The following is a 17,311-nucleotide window of genomic DNA, read 5'->3' on the forward strand; positions in this document are numbered from 1 at the left end:
TGCCCTACACTAACAGAATTACTTACAGAGATTTAGAGACTCTTGAAACTGGATTGTTAACAAGGAACCTCTCTAATAACACTTGCTTTTGCTTTACCCGCACACACACACACACACACACACATTGTCAAAATGTTATTGTAAATAGTACACACATGCACTGATGTTGACTTTACAAGTGACGCACGTGCACTGAGACTGAGCATGGGAGACGATTACCCACAATCCTGCAGCTATGAGAGAGAAGAACGATTGGCTCAGCTGTGATCACGAGCTCGGCAGACAAAGCGCAAGCATACTACAGTACTTGTATTTCAAGACCTCGCTCGTTTATCAAATTAAAATATATTTAAAAAATTTGCTCATCTTGAAAAATGCTCGCACACTAGTTACCTGCGATCCAATATTAGAGTAGGTTTTTTCCGTTTTGTTGCATTCTTTCTGTTCACATAATTGAATAGTGGGTTTATAAGAGGAAATGTTTTTTTTTTACGAGTCTAAAATGGACAACAGAGAGTAGCTAAACAAATTGACAACTCTTAATTACAGTATTGCACTGAAATTAAGTTGCATGGACTTCACTTGTAGATAGCATTTCTAAAGTCTCAGCAGTAAAATTGTGTATGATAATGAAATCTGTGATTGATTATTCTAAACCATTATTATTATTATTATTATTATTATTATTGTTATTATTATACAAAACAATAGGTTATTTCAGCATGGGCAGTGTATTTTTTTTTTTCATTTTGTTTCTGAGAATTGAATGATATAAATACCCATGGTACCATTAGCAGTACTAACATTGATGTTAATTAAAACATATTTAAATATACAGTCAGCTAAAAAAACCCGGATACATACTTCAGGAAAGGAAAAACTTGTATTAATATTTAAATATAAAATGTATTGGTATATGTTATATACATATTGAATACACAGTATATAATAATAATATGGATGATAATATTATTAATATTTTATTAATATAATATACATCATTTTTTTTACTTTTCCTGAAGTGTTTATAAATTTTTTGTCTGACTATTATAATAGTAGGGAGTGCGAGTGGTGCTGTCCTTCATGCGGCGATCAAATGGCTGCTTTTAGTTTACTTTCTTTGAAGTCCCTGAGGCGGGTTACATCACCCTGCTCGCATGCCACTTATTCCGTGCTATTAGCGTCTGCCGTGCAACTATGCTCCATAGATCTTCAGCGCCAGACCAGAGCCCGAGCTACACTTCTCGCCTTTTTATACCGCAATCCATTGGCACTGATTACTTTGCAGTCACGCCCGTTTCCAGTGCCCTATCATCTGCAGAAGGGAAGGCCGCCTACCTAGAGAGCCTACAGAGTGAGCGAGTGGTGATAACAGGTTAAGTCACACGCCCATCACTAGTGCACGCTGTGACAACCCCTAATTGATAGAGGAGCCCTTGTTTTCTACAGTACTTTACAACTTTACTCCATTTCTATTGTAAACTTTTTTCTGAATAGTGCAATGAATCTGCTTTACAATCTCTATCATATTTTTTCAATTTGAGGGTTTGGACTTTTATAAAATATACATTTGAATGGACAAAAAAAAAAAAAAACACTTTTTCCTATCTTCCACTCTGGTTGTCCCGTACATTAAATTTCATGGTGAGGTATTACAGTGGTTATACTTGCTGTATATAGTATGGTTAGAGCACAGCATTGACACCAAAAGAAGCCATGATTTCTAATGCTACATAATTATATAAGAATTCTCTTTTAAAATTACTATTCCATTTTCCAAGTTTTTGTTCTCAACTTGTCACAATTTTCTCTAGGTAAGGAGATGTGGAAGATATCCTGAAGAAGGTGCAATAGTCTGCATGGAGTCCCTGCATATTAAGGCTCATGAAGACCTGCAATGATGACGTGTTAATTATGCCCAAAAGTTTTCTCAGTTGTATCTCGTCAGTTAGGATTTTGCTCTAGTGAGTGTAATATTGGTTGAATTCCTGAAATTCTTCAAGAGCATTTTCGGAAATCTCGGCGCTACCATGCCAGTGTACAGTGGCTAACCCTGTGCTTTGACCCCAGCTTTCTGAATGGTTGGGTTTGATTTGTTAATAACGTTTTAGAAATGTCAGAGTCTTCAGAGAGAGACACCCCACTGCTGCAGCTTCAGGAGGTCGATTCGAGCCGAACAGGAGGCTGCACTCTTACATCCAGGATGAATTCCTCATCCTCCTCCCCAACCGTGACGGCGGAGAGCCACCCCATCTGCATTCCCTCACCCTATGCGGACATCGGGCACGATTTCACCGCACTGCCTTTCTACAGCTCCGCCCTGCTCGGCTACAGCGGGCCCCCCCTACCTGATTGTCCCTCGGTGCGTCAGTCACTCAGCCCCACATTCTTCTGGCCCTCTCAGAGCCACATGGCACCCCTGACACTGCATCGTCCACAATCCCACTGCCAGCAAAACCAGCAGAGCAATGGCACCTGGCAAGAGCTCACATCACGGAGTTACACAGCCAGTGACAGCAGGTATAATGTTCATCAACCTCTAGGCCTTTGTTTAACATTCTTATTGTGATCACTTTAAACATAATCAATGAAAAGTATGTTAATGTTAAATGAAACTTAAGCCCTTAAATTAGGGCTGAAACAACAAATCAATTAAAATCGATTACTAAAAGAGTTTCATTAACGATTTGTTGTGTCGCGCGACACGGAGACATTTGATTAGAAAAAAAAAAAACATCCGTTGAGCACGGAGCGGAGTGAACACACTCGGTATCTCGCACTGATGCTAGCAGAGTTTGGCGCCTCAAAGACAGAGTGGGGCAAAACTGAAAAAAACAAGCAGAGGTAGAGGAAAGATACATGGCGGAGGCAGAGAAATCCGTAAGCGGGTAATCGTCTCCCCTGCTGGGTCTAAGTGCGCGTCTCTTACTAGTATAATCAACATCCGTGTATGCGTGTACTGTTTACTATAACACTGTGACCACGTGTGTGTGCACGTAAAAATTTTATTTTGTGTCTGTTTGCGTAGTGTACAGCGCGCGTATGGCACAAAAGCAAGTCTCATTAGAGACGTTAAAAATCCATTTCTCTCTCTGCTCAAGACTTAGCCTGCTCTTTGTGTCTGTCTGTGTGTGTGTGTGTGTGTGTGTGTGTGTGCGTGTGTGTGTGTGTGTGTGCGTCGTTAGACACCATGCCCCACACACACATACAAACCCTTCTTACTTTTGCCTTCACAGACACACACACACACACAAAGGGCTGGAAATGAATGCTTTTCTTGTTTTTTTTTTTGTTTAAATCTGATTCATCGATCAATCGAAAAAATATTCAACATATTTATCAATTATTTCGTTTGATTAATTAGTTATAATCGTTAGTTGCAGACCTACCTTTAATACAAATATGACTTTTTATTTAAGTTAAAGGCAGCATGAACAATCTTGAAGTCAAAGGACTTTTGTCATAAATTGTGAGTTTTCGTCACAGACTCTCACCTGTCCATAACATACACAGTACTGTGCAAAAGTCTTAAGCACCATATTATATGCTGTACCAATTTTGTTATATATGTTTATGATGTCTGCATAATTATGTACAAAATCATTCAGTATTTTCATGTACAGTAGATCCTTGGATTACGAGCATAATTTGTTCTGGAAGCAGGCTTGTATTTCGAAACACTCGTAAACCAAATCAAATTTTCCCATAAGAAATAATGGAAACTTAATTTTTTTCATTCCACAGCCCCAAAAATAAATGCTTTATGCATTAATAATTAACACAAAATATAAAGTAAAAATAAAACAACTTAACCTTTAAAAAAAAAGTAAAAATAAATCTCGGCAAATAAGCGTTTCCGTTTATGCGTGCAGGCATGTGTGTGTGTGTGTGTGTGTGTGTGAAGCTAAAGTAAGGAGCCCCTCCCCCTCACCCCCTTCTCTTCTTACACAGTTAGTAAATAAATAACAAATAAAATAAACAAATCCCTCTAATGACACTCGATTGATTAGAAATTAACTTTACCTTTGAAAATAATCGTGAAAGAGCAGTGTGTCTGTGTAGAGCAGAGAGAAAGACAGACCAGTTTTCAGATGGAAACAAAAAACCTAATGTATGCTTCAGGGATTTGCATGAAAAATCTGTGTCTAAAACTCCTGATTTTAAGCGATTAGTTTTTACTCCAAAAATTTACCGTTTATTTTATTACTCTTTATAGAAGTTTCTTTTTTGCCATATTTTTGTATAAACTTTTGCATAGAACTATAAGTAAAGCAGCTGTTAGGTTTTACTGAGTTTACTGGAGAATATGAGTTCTCCTTTCTTTTTTTATGCAAAACCCAGGAGCGTACATTAGGTTTGTAGTTTCCATTTGAAAACTGGTCTGTCTTGTACTATTTTTTTTTCTTTACAGCCATGCATATATTCTCCTGTACTGTTATTTATTTATAACTTTTTAGGTTATATATGGAAATACTAAATGGTTTTGTACATAATTATGCAGACATGATAAACACATACAGTATAACAAAATTGGTACAGCATATAATATGGTGCCTAAGACTTTTGCACAGTACTGTATGTTTATTAGAAATAAAACCTCCGTCTTTGCAGAGCCTCAGGCCTGCAAAACAAGACAAAATCACAATATGTTGACCATGAGTACTTGAGTTCTCTGACATGTTTCCTTCCTCTACGGCAGCAAACCCATAGGGAAACGATCAGTGGAGTGTGAGGAGAGCTTCAGTTCCCCAGAGGGCAAAACAGACATGCACTTCTGCGCTGTGTGTAGTGACTATGCCTCTGGCTACCACTATGGTGTCTGGTCCTGTGAGGGATGCAAAGCCTTCTTTAAAAGGAGTATCCAAGGTAACACATTCCCAAAGGTGTCTCGTAATCGACTGGTCATGCTATCATTGCATGCTTGCACATTCCCTTTTGAGGGGCGTTCAAGTCAAACCGGGACTTTGATTGATTTTGATGAATAACAGAACACAGTGATGTGAGTTAAAAACTCCCTTTATTTCGCTATATAATACCGCCGCTGGATATCAAGATATTAAGATAAAACATTCTCTCATGTCTAAAGCTCTGGCCTCGCAGGTACTTCTTTAATAGCCAAAACCTACAGAAATGGCTAGGTTTGATTTGAACGCTTCTTGTAAGTCAACTTCCCAAACTGATGGGTTGGGTAACTTAGACACTTAAATGAGTTTTAAAACTATAAATGACCATATCATAATGTTCCTGCTCTGTAGTTTAATTGATATGTAGTGGTTTATTTCAACATGTGTTCCATCAGTTTTTATTTCCTGGTTCAACTGTTGCACTCATTGCACTCATTATGTTTTATCAATAGCAAACCATAAGCTATTGGTCTTCTTGTAAATTTCACTTTTGTTAAATGTATTGCTAAGTAAGCTATAAATCTTGCTGCTCACACATGTCCTATTTTGTTATACATCCTCTTACTTAGGACATAACGACTACATCTGTCCTGCAACCAACCAGTGCACCATAGATAAGAACCGGCGCAAGAGCTGCCAGGCCTGTCGGCTTCGCAAGTGTTATGAAGTCGGGATGATGAAATGTGGTAAATATTTACTTGCCATTCACTCTTTCACTGAGTTTTCATTATCTTATATGACAATAAACCCTAGCGTGCTTTGCCGAGTCCTAAACATGGACTTTGTTTTATATCCCTATTCTGGACTTTGACAGCAATCATGTAGCACTGTATTATTATGAATATTATTAATATCATAATCATGATCTGATAAAACAATAAGCAAGTGATATAATTTACACACACAGAAACACACGAACTAATTTCTTAGTCTTATTATTATTGATTTTTTTTATTTTATTTAATTATTTTCTGTGCGTGTACAAAACATTTTCACAGGCAGTCAGAGGTCAATATTTGATATAATTTACTTAGCACTGAAACATTATTCATAAGCTAATTACTGTGGGGCAAAAACGTATTTAGTCAGCCACCAATTGTCTAAGTTCCCCCATTTAAAAAGATGAGAGAGGCCTGTAATTTTCATCATAGGTATACCTCAACTATGAGAGACAAAATAATAAAAAAAAAATCCAGAAAATCACATTGTAGTATTTTTAAAGAATTTATTTGCAAATTACGTTGGAAAATAAGTATTTGGTCAATAACAAACCAGCAAGATTTCTGCTCTCACAGACCTGTAACTTCTTTTTTAAGAGGCTCCTCTTTCCTCCACTCGTTACCTGTATTAATGGCATTTGTTAGCATTATAAAAGACACCTGTCCACAACCTCAAACAGTCACACTCCAAACTCCACTATGGCCAAGACCAAAGAGCTTTCAAAGGAAACAAAATTGTAGACCTGCACCAGGCTGGGAAGACTGAATCTGCAATAGGTAAGCAGCTTGGTGTGAAGAAATCAACTTTGGGAGCAATTATTAGAAAATGGAAGACATACAAGAGCACTGATAATCTCCCTCCATCTGGGGCTCCACGCAAGATCTCACCATGTGGTCACCAAAATGATCACTAAAACTGTGAGTAAAAATCCCAGAACCACACGGGGGACCTGGTGAATGATTTGCAGAGAGCTGGGACCAAAGTAACAAAGGCTGGGACCATCAGTAACACACTGCGTCGCCAGGGACTCAAATCCTGCAGTGCCAGACGTGTCCCCCTGCTTAAGCCAGTACAGTTTGCTAGAGAGCATTTGGATGATCCAGAAGAGGATTGAAAAAAATGTTATACAGTCAGATGAAGCCAAAGTAGAACTTTGTATTTGGAGGAGAAAGAATGCTGAGTTGCATCCAAAGAACACTATACCTACTGTGAAGCATGGTGGTGGAAACATTATGCTTTGGGGCTGTTTTCTGCAAAGGGACCAGGACAACTGATCCGTGTAAAGGAAAGATTGAATAGGGCCATGTATCGTGAGATTTTGAGTAAAAACCTGCTTCCATCAGTAAGACCATTAAAGATGAAATGTGGCTGGGTCTTTCAGCATGACAATGATCCCAAACACACCGCCAGGGCAACGAAACGAGTGGCTTCATAAGAATCATTTCAAGGTCCTGGAGTGGCCTAGCCAGTCTCCAGATCTTAATCCCATAGGAAATCTTTGTAGGTTAAAAAAACATGTTGCCCAGCGACAGCCCCAAAAGGGAGGAAATACCAGGAACAGTGAGTGAAAACCTTGTGAAGACTTACAAAAAAACATTTGACCTCTGTCATTGCCAACACAGAGTATATAAAAAAATTTTTAGATGAGATTTTGTTTTTGACCAAATACTTATTTTCCACCATAATTTGCAAATAAATCCTTCAAAAATCCTACAATGTGATTTTCTGGATTTTTTGTTTTGAAGTATACCTATGATGAAAATTCCAGGCCTTTCATCTTTTTAAGTGAGAAAACTTTGGTGACTGACTAAATACTGTTTTGCCCTACTGTAACTCCACAGAATATTAAAACTGAAATCGATTTGTCACTAATGTAAAACAACATTTTCTGTCAGATTAATACTAATGTTATATCAAGCCTGTACATGTGACACATAAGAAAGCAGTGTAAATGTCTCATTTTTAAAATCCTAATTAGTCCTGATAGCCATTTTTCTTTGATTCCTTAAAAGCCTCTAGCAGCATATTTCTGTTGCTTAATAAGTATTTGCTGAGGGAAGATTCAAGCATGTTCCTTTCTGTGAATCACAATTTATTTACAAGAACATTTTAGCAATTCTTGGATTAGTCAGCATCAGCCTGTGCAGCATCCAGCCTATTTATTTATCACTCTCACTCACTCATCTTCTATACCACTTTATCCTGTATTCAGACTTGAATACTTGAATACTATCCCAGGAAGCTTAGGGCATGAAGCAGGTTACACACTGGACAGGGTGCCAATCCATTGCAGGGCACACACACATACTCACATGCTCATTGCCACACACTACAGGCAATTTGGGAACGCCAATTAGCCTAATCTGCAAATCTTTGGACTGTGGGAGGAAACCGGAGTACCCAGAGGAAACCCACCAAGCACGGGGAGAACATGCAAACTCCATGCACACAGAGACAGGAATGGAGCCTGCACCCTGGAGGTGCGAGTCGACATTGCTAACCACTACACCACCGTGCCGCCTCCTATTTATTTATAATGTATAAAATGTATTTTTAATGTATAAAATCCCATCAGTTTTTTTAACTGACCTATTGTCTTCTCTTCTAATTCCACTGATTGGCCAATTCTCACATACAAAACCTCACAGACACCAACAACTATGTAGTGCAGTTTTGATTGACAGGAGAGAAAGTGCACGCCTTTTTCATACAGAGAACACTGACAATCCTAGCCACAAATGGCTCTGGCGGGGTCAAGATAAAAACTTTCAGTCTCTGAGTGATAGCCCGAAATGATTTCTCCAAAAAAAATAAAAAAATTAAGTCCTGTAAATAAATGTTATAAACATAATATTCACTGCTAATACTAATCTAATTAGCCACCATTGAGCTAACCTAATGAATGTTATACTGATGCATATTGTCACTGTGATTCCTATTCTGCTAGCTAGCAGGTCAGGAAAATATTTGCAGTGAACGAGCACTAGTCCAGAGCTCAGCTGACTTTCTGTCTGTCTCATAAGCCTTCTAATGTTTCTCTGCTAAAATCACTAAACAGAGACAGGTTCTATACAATTTAATTACACCCATTTAATCTTGCAAAATGTCTGTCAAGTTACAACAGTAGTACAGTAAGTGATGCGTGGCATGCTATACACACAGCTATTCGTGTTTCATGTGGTTTTTATTGTCCTGGATGTATTTTTTTTTAGCTATGTCTGTATTATTGAACACTGTGAACCCAAGCAGGCTTTGTGCTTTTGCATTAAGGGATGCTCTTCAACACCATTCAGGCCCACTGTGCGTGCTACGTCTTATAGCAATATGTTGAAATGTTTTCCGTGCCTATCAGTGAATATCAGTGCATACAGTTCATACACATGTTCAGTGATGTACAAGTAAGTGGTCTGTTGGGGCTTAAACGGCTAAAACTCTGGATTACTGATTAAAAGGTTTGGGGTTCAAGGCCCTTAGCCCTGTCTGCTCCAGGGGTGCTGTATGTTAGCTGACCCTCCGCTCTGACGCCAGCTTCTTAATGTTTTTTTTTTTTCATTTTATTTCATTGTCTGAAATAAGTGCAGCTTCTCTAAGTGACTGAAGGGCGTATATTTGACAGCAACTAGCTTACAGTCTGCAGACAGTCCTTGTTCCTTGCTTTTAACTGTCTACTCTAATATTGCTGATGATTACAGGATCGGTAACAAAAAATGTGTTTTTTTTTTTACTGCTTTAAGTATTATGTTATAGTGCAGCTACTTTAATCATTTTTCTTTTTTTTTCTCAGCTTGATTGCAGGTTAGTCATTGTTTCATATTATGATTTACTAGTGTTAGTACTCGTAAAGAGTTTTTAGAAGTAGTTAAAAGGTTAAAGCTAAAAATAAGCTGATCAGCTTAAATGTAATCAGTGATATTATTAATTAATTCAGGTTGAAGCCCACATACTGTACCTGGCTGCCTGTCTTTCTGTACGACAGAACTCTAGGCTTAACTTATTAATACAAAGAAATTATGTTTTTTAAGGTTGAGTATCTTAAGCCTTGTACTTCTTTTAGCTTGTATTTCTTCTTTCCTCTTGGCTCGTGGGTCTAATACACTTCCTGTTTTAAGTAGATTATTCAATCCAGCACATAACCACTCTACTTAACGTTTTTATTTGAGTGCGTACAGTAACAATGTGCTCTCAGTCCGGGTATTTTACACGCCCTACCGACCCGTGTTTTATTTACAATAATAAGAACAATAAACACACATTGATCTGTTCATAGATCTTTGAAGGGTTAGATTTTGTGTTTTATTTTCCGTGTTTTCCGCATACTCTGTGTATTTACAGTAAACTATCGCCTTGATTGGTTCTGTTGAGAGACGCCTATAGTCAAGGGCTAAAGCGCTATATTTGTCCAAAAAAGTGCAGTCTGCTTTGACAAAATCTGGCACAAAACTTCTCATAACATCTCTTCTACTAACATTTGATTTATGGCATAGGTTTACCTTCAGACAAATACTGAAGGGCTCTCAAAGTTTCACTTAGTTCTGTCCAGCCAGTTTTGAATGATGCGATAACAAAATCTAACCAACTTCAAAGTCAAATTGGACAAAAATGACACGTTTACAATTTTCCCCCATAGTGATATTTGGTTTTTCCACCAGTCAAAAATGTTGACACACTTGGTAAGCTTTTAATCCTGTCTTGTATAGGTATGCGACGGGACCGTGGTAGCTACAATCGTGGGGGCTCTCAGCAGAGGAGAATGGCCCGTTCTCCTGCCAGAGCAGTAACGAGCAGTCAGAGACAACCAGAACGGAAAGTAGCACCAACTGCCAGGGTAAAGGAGGTTTTTACTGCTGCACTGAGCCCAGAGGAGCTGATAGCCCGCATCATGGATGCAGAGCCCCCAGAAATCTACCTAATGAAGGACATGAAAAAGCCCTTCACTGAAGCCAACGTCATGATGTCACTCACCAACTTGGCTGACAAAGAGCTTGTCCATATGATCAGCTGGGCCAAGAAGATTCCAGGTGTGTCTGTTTGTTCTTGTGTAATTGCTTTTATTGAAAATAATAGTAATTTGTATCAGTTTCTGCTTTTTTTATATGATCAGTTGTGCATTTTAGCATGTGTCTATTGTGTGTGCTGCAGCAATGCAAAATCCAGTTGAAGGTTATTGTATTAGTGATGTGTGATATGTAATGTTAGGTGGGAGCAGGGGCAGAGAGGGGGTAACTGATCGTTCAGCAGCCTCACAGCTTGTGGGAAGAGGCTATGGGACAATCTGGTGGTTCTAGCTTGTATGGACCTGTACCTTCTACAGAAACAGGTGATATACAGTACAGGGTGATGCTGATCATGGATGCTGTGCCCTTACCGATGATAGTGTGTGTTAAAGATGGTGCTAATGTCTGGGAGACTAGTAGTGTTTTCACGACCCGCTATAGTTTTTGCTGGGGCGGTATACAGTACAAATGCCCTGAAGGGGCCGAATACAAATGCCATAACCCTTCACAATTTTTAGATTTTTATTTGTAAAACTTTTAATACTATTCATCATTTTCCTACCACTTCACACTGATGTGCCACTTTGTGTTGGTCTATTTCATAAAATCCCCCAAAAATACCTTTATGTTTGTGGTTGTTATGTAAAAAATGTATAAATACTTTCGCAAGGCATTGTATGTACAGTATTTTGTCACAGTGTGCACAAGTAACGGGCATGCACCCAAATCTTTTTTCACCCCTCATACTCTCCAAAGGCTCACTATGTAGGCAGCCTCCTCTTCTGCAGGGGTGTGTAGATCAGCACAGTTGGCAGGTGATAATTGTTAATGGATCCCTGGCCCTCAACTCTCTATGAATGCGAGACAGGCAGCATATTGCAGAAGCGCAGAGAATGTGCGCCAGACGCTAAATGTGAGAGCAACACGAGAGATGGTAGAGATTTCAAAGGTTGGATGGACTGAACGCTGTTTAATTGCCGCACAGGAGATAGTGGCTAAAGGACTGGACAAGCTGTTGCTGCACTGACCTGCATGAGCTGCTGCGCAAGAGGGTCCACTCTGCTACTCTACCACCCCCATCACTCAGCAGTCTAAATGTGAGAATGGCATGTGTGGGACTTTAAACTGGCTGAGTACCGCTGTTTAATCGCTGCATAGGAGGCAGCAAACCACCGCTATCATTCATCAGTCTAAACGCGAGGCACTTCCTCTGGACCCGCACATGCATACCCTTACTTCTTTCCCTTCTTTTTTCCTTCCTCAATCCTTAAAATACATTCCTTTCCCCATTTTTTTTCCAATAAAACGAATGGTTATGACTATAAGCTCTGTTCCCTGAAGCTCACCACTTATAAAGAACATAGACCTCTAGTGGACGAGGCCCAAGCACTTTGAATTGTTTCAATCACTTACAGAGAAAGAGCCTTAGATATCAGATTGGACCTTTCAACAGGTAAGCATGCAAATTCCACAGTCCAGGATGGGGGTGAACCACCACGGCCCCTGTCTAAGAAAGAAGGTCCCTATGGAGAGGAAGTTCCCATGGCTCTGCTGCTAGCAGGCTGATTATTTCTGCAGATCACAACTTTGCTGGTCAAGAAGCAGACATCAGGATTAGGGATAGGCACTGCTGGCACACCCTCTTTGTGAAGGGCAGAATCAGTTCTACTAGAGAAAAAGCATATAACACAGCTGAGTGACATGGGTGTGGTAGTGCATCAATCCCCAGAGGGGCATTGTGGTTTGTTATGGAGAAGAATAGTGGGCAGTAAGCATTTTATCTGGATGCAAAGATCCACTATTGCCCTGCCAAAGCGCTTCCAGATAAGATTTCCCAGACGGGTCATGCTTTATGCTGGTCCTCCTCAAGCAAAGAAAAGCCACATCTCTGAGGACAAGGGCGCATAGCAGACTTCTTCTACGGGACTCAACCAAGATGGCGCCGGTGAGGTTGGCTGCCTCACAACTGCTCCGACCCCTTTTTCTTTGTTTTTGTTCTTTAAGTTAGTTTTCAGTAATCTAAAACCAGCAAATTCATCACCATTGAATACATTAGGTATGAAAGAGACACCCTTATACTATTGGTATACAATGTGCTCACAATTCGACATTTTTAACTCTGGATCCAAGCTGAAGGAGATCCACACCCAACCTGGAACTACTGTCCATCAAATGTCGTCATTTTTACCTTTTCCTGGAATTTACATTGGTCATAATCAGCGCCATTTATATTCCATCACACGCGGACACGATCACTGGCTTATGCGAGCTGCATGCGGCAATCACACAGCACCAATTGCAACACCGGGACGCTGAGCTTATTGTGGCAAGGGACTTTAACAACGCCCCTTTTTCTTTACTACCTGACATACTGGATTCATTACAGTTTGCTTATTGTCCAAACCGCTCTACAGATGATGCCATCTCTTATATCCTCCATAATGTACATCACCTGCTTACCTGGAAACTAGAAGGAGGAATTATGTTAAAATGCTCTTTGTTGACTACAGCTCATCATTTAATTCCCGCCACACATAATTCCCTCCACACTCACCACCAAGCTGGAGCACATGGGACTCATCTTTGTGGTGGCAGCCCACAAGCAGTAAGGATGAGTGGACATGTCTTAGCCTCCCACACTCTTTGCACTGGAGCCCCCCAGGGTTGTGTTCTGAGCCCCCTGCTGTACTCATTGTACACGTAAGACTGCGTGGCCACTACCAACTCCACCACAGTCGTCAGGTCTGCTGACGAAACAGTCGTGGTGGGCCTGATCACTGACAACGATGAGACGGCCTGCCTGGAGGAAATGGTGCCAGAGGAGCAATCTCCTACGGAACGTCAACAAGACAAAGGAGCTGATAGTGGACTTTAGTACAAAGCAGGAGAGGGACTACCAGACCCCCGTCATCAACAGGAGCCTAGTGGAGAGAGTGGACAGCTTCAGATACCTCGGTGTGCCTGTCACGCAGGACCTGTCACGCAGGACCTGTCACCACCTCAGGCGCTTGAGAGACTTCAGACTGCCCTCTAGGGTGCTCAGGAGTTTCTACTCCTGCACCATAGAGAGCTCAGGAATTTCTACTCCTGCACCATAGAGAGCATCCTGACAGAGAACATCACGACCTGGTTCAGGAACAGCACCATGCAGGGCAGACGTGCTGTAAAGAGGGTGGTCCGATCAGCTGAGCGCATCATCCGCACCAAGCTCCCTGACCTGCACCCAGTCTATGGAAAGAAGTGCTGGGCCAAGGCCAGGAAGATTGTGAGGGACCTCAGGCAACCCAGCAATGGACTGTTCTCTCTGTTCCGGTCAGAAAAGCGATTCCGTTCTCTGAATGCCAACACAGAGAGAATGAGAAGGAGCTTCTTCCCGCAGGCGATACTGTCTCTCAATCAGTACAACACACAGGACTTAACCGTTTTTAAACATTCACACTTATGACATTGTCTCTTTGCACTCATTCTGGACAGTCATGGACACTTATGGACACTGCACACCTGCACATTCATGCACATTTACATATTTCTATTTCATTTCCTGGCTCGTTGCACACAAGTCACTTTAAATAAGACACTTTTATACATATTTGCACACCCCCTAGAAATTTCTATTTACACTAATTTTTTTCTATATTGTACAGAAACATTTCTTTTCCATATTTGTACTGCTAGGTTTTCTTATATAGTATATTTCTGTCTTCTATAGATATATTATTTTTTTCCTAGCTAAATTTATTTTCTTTCTTTTTATTCTTATTTATTTCCTATTAAAAGTCTTTTATTTTTAACGTTTAAGCATTTCATTGCATATCGTACTGTGTGTGACACTGTATGTGACAAATAAAATTTGAATTTGAATTCTTCGCCACATTGGGTTCCATACCATAACCAAAATGAGATGTAGCTAACACTCTCACTGACAGTGCACTCACAATCAGCATTTTACAGGTAGATGATTCACCAATTAAGGCTGTTGTTGCTAACACGAACAAGAACAGTTCAGCTGATTTTAAGCCCAGTTTTATAGCGTGAAATATATATTCCCGCAGTAGTTATATGTTCAGTTTCATATATTTAAATGGAAACATACTGAAATCAGCTCTATTAAACAAAAAACAAAAGCTGCCTGTGTGAATGAGGACGCCCATTATTGCTTATTTGAAAAATTGAATAGAAAGCGAATGAAAACATTAAGCTTCTCAACAGGCAGTAATACAATGTTCAGCTGTTTCAATACAGCAATATTCTACCTCCCTGAGTCCAGGTCCATTATAGTGTAGTTTAAAAAAGGAAGTAGTTATACTGACCCTTTTCTATCATTCTCCAAGGTTCTCCCTTTACCCTTACACATTTACCAGCAGGTCATTTTCTTTGATCAAATTACATCTTTGTTATATCTCTACACCCTGGTGAGTCTGCTCAATTCTCATGCACTTTTTTCACACCAGAGGTGTTTCTGTTGAAGTAAGTGTGATGGTTTAGAGGGTGAGGTGCCAGTGTTGTTGTCTGGACCTCATTGAGCTGTATTTCATTGTGCGATAAGCATTCTGCCATAACTGAAGGGATAATCTGAGGCAGGGGACTTTATTTCATTTATACATATATTGGTTGTTAATTGTATTGACATCGTATTGTTGCATGCTTATTTTAATGTTTGGGGGTCGGTCCTTTAAAAAGAATAATTGCATGTTATGGCGCTAAATACCAAAGTAGGTACTACACTACCTTTTCAGCATGCCATTATATTTTACACAGTATATATTTTTACTCCTTACTTGTACAAATAACATAGAAGTTATTTAGAACATGATAAAAACTGATTTTATAAACAATATAATGAGAAAATGGAAGTGGGCTTATCAAAAATTTATCAAGTTGCGAAATAAAATCTGGTAAACTGACTTCTGGTTTAGAATGAATGATGGGAGGATATTTAAGGAGGAATTTAACTAAGCATATTTACATCATTACTCTACTTAAGTAGATATTTCACAGATCTTTACTTGAGTAGTTTTATTAGAAGAAGCTTTAAATTTTACTCCACTACATCATACAGGAAACAGCTGTATTTTCACTTTGCGACATTTCTACGCGGTGGTGTGTTAAAGAACCACGGTGGTGTGTGTCGTATGTGAAGCGGGAATTTCGCCACCTGCTGATCATTACGTATAACTGTAAAGTGTTTAAAAGCAGTATGGGAGCTGTGTGCGGACAGAAGCAAAAACAGTGAATGCACAATCGAGAGGAAGAGAGTGATTGATTGATTGATTGCTCGATACTTACCAGTAGAATAGACTTCTGTAAGCAAATATAAACTTTTAATACTTAAGTAAATCTGAAGGTGAATACCTTGTTACTTTTACTCAATTAGTAGAAATGTATGGATGGACTTCTAACTTTACTTGTTTAATATTTGCCCTAGGGTAGCTCTACATTTACTCAAAGACAGGATTTGTGCACTTTGCCCATGAGGCCACCATAGATCCTGAGCTTCATGAGCAAAAAGAATATGGGGGACCCAATAATTGGCAACCATTAAAAAAAAAAAAATCTTGCCTTATGCACCTTCAACACTTTCTGTCTGGTTTTGGATAAGTGTTAAAATAAGTGTGTTGTTCGTAGGTTTTGTGGAGATCAGCCTCTATGACCAAGTGCACCTGTTGGAGTGTTGCTGGTTGGAGGTCCTGATGTTGGGACTAATGTGGAGATCTGTTAATCATCCTGGAAAGCTCATATTCTCCCCAGATCTTATCCTCAGCAGGTACACTTATCCATGTAACAGCATTTATTCTTGTATCCATCTGTTCCAGCACTTGCTATCATTACATCTCTTGCTATATTTATCCATACATATAATTTAACTGTTAAGTTGTATTATAATACAATAATATATATAATACATATTAATATATAATAATACATATAGTACAAGCATGTCTGTACATTGAAGATATTTGTGAAAAAAATTTGGGGGGGATTTTGGGGATGTAAGATGAGTAATAGAACACGTCAAGATGGTTTAAGGAATTTTTGTCCATCCGCTTGTGTACGCATCATGTAAAAACTCCTAAACTAATTTTAATAGGGTTTCACAGATGTATTTTAGCTTGAGGTAACATATTGCCCTACGGTAAGTGATATGCTAATTTGAAATTTAAATGGAAAACTTATATTTAAAAAAATCATTAGTTAATCTCAATGTACAATTGATGGCGCTGTACATTTTTAAATATACGTTTATAAATGTGCAATTGAAATTTACTTATTAAAAGCGATTTCACACCTTCATTCTGCACACTTTACGGTAATACAGTATATATTCAGTACTGTGCAGTCTTAGGCATCATATTATATGCTGTACCAATTTTGTTATATATGTTTATCATGTTTGCATAATTAAGTACAAAAAAATGTAGTATTTCCATATATAACTTAATAAATAAAAATTAATAAATAAAAAATATATAGTACAAGACAGACCAGTTTTCAGATGAAAACAAAAAACATAATGTACGCTCCTGGACACATACAAAAATATGACAAAAGCAAAAGATGCTTTTGATTGAAAGAGCAATAAAGAGTAATAAAATAAACAGTCAATGTTTGGAGTGAAAACTCATCTGCTTAAAATCAGGAGTTTTAGACACAGATTTGTGCAGTTTTATAAGAAAACAGCAAATTCCTGTTTTT

General features: G+C 39.0%; 1 protein-coding gene across 1 annotated transcript in view; it reads left to right on the plus strand.

Moving 5' to 3' along the window:
- Positions 1-1,832: 1,832 nt before the first annotated feature.
- esr2a (estrogen receptor 2a) overlaps positions 1,833-17,311 on the plus strand; it is a 30,364-nt gene continuing 14,885 nt past the window's right edge. Inside the window, exons 1-5 of the mRNA XM_053488522.1 lie at positions 1,833-2,520; positions 4,700-4,866; positions 5,474-5,590; positions 10,322-10,642; positions 16,244-16,382. Of these exons, the coding sequence (XP_053344497.1) occupies positions 2,114-2,520; positions 4,700-4,866; positions 5,474-5,590; positions 10,322-10,642; positions 16,244-16,382 (1,151 nt within the window). The 5' untranslated portion in view covers positions 1,833-2,113. The remainder of the gene's footprint in view (positions 2,521-4,699; positions 4,867-5,473; positions 5,591-10,321; positions 10,643-16,243; positions 16,383-17,311) is intronic.

Source organism: Clarias gariepinus, chromosome 27 (assembly GCF_024256425.1).
Source record: "Clarias gariepinus isolate MV-2021 ecotype Netherlands chromosome 27, CGAR_prim_01v2, whole genome shotgun sequence".
In the NCBI taxonomy this organism is placed as follows: domain Eukaryota; kingdom Metazoa; phylum Chordata; class Actinopteri; order Siluriformes; family Clariidae; genus Clarias; species Clarias gariepinus.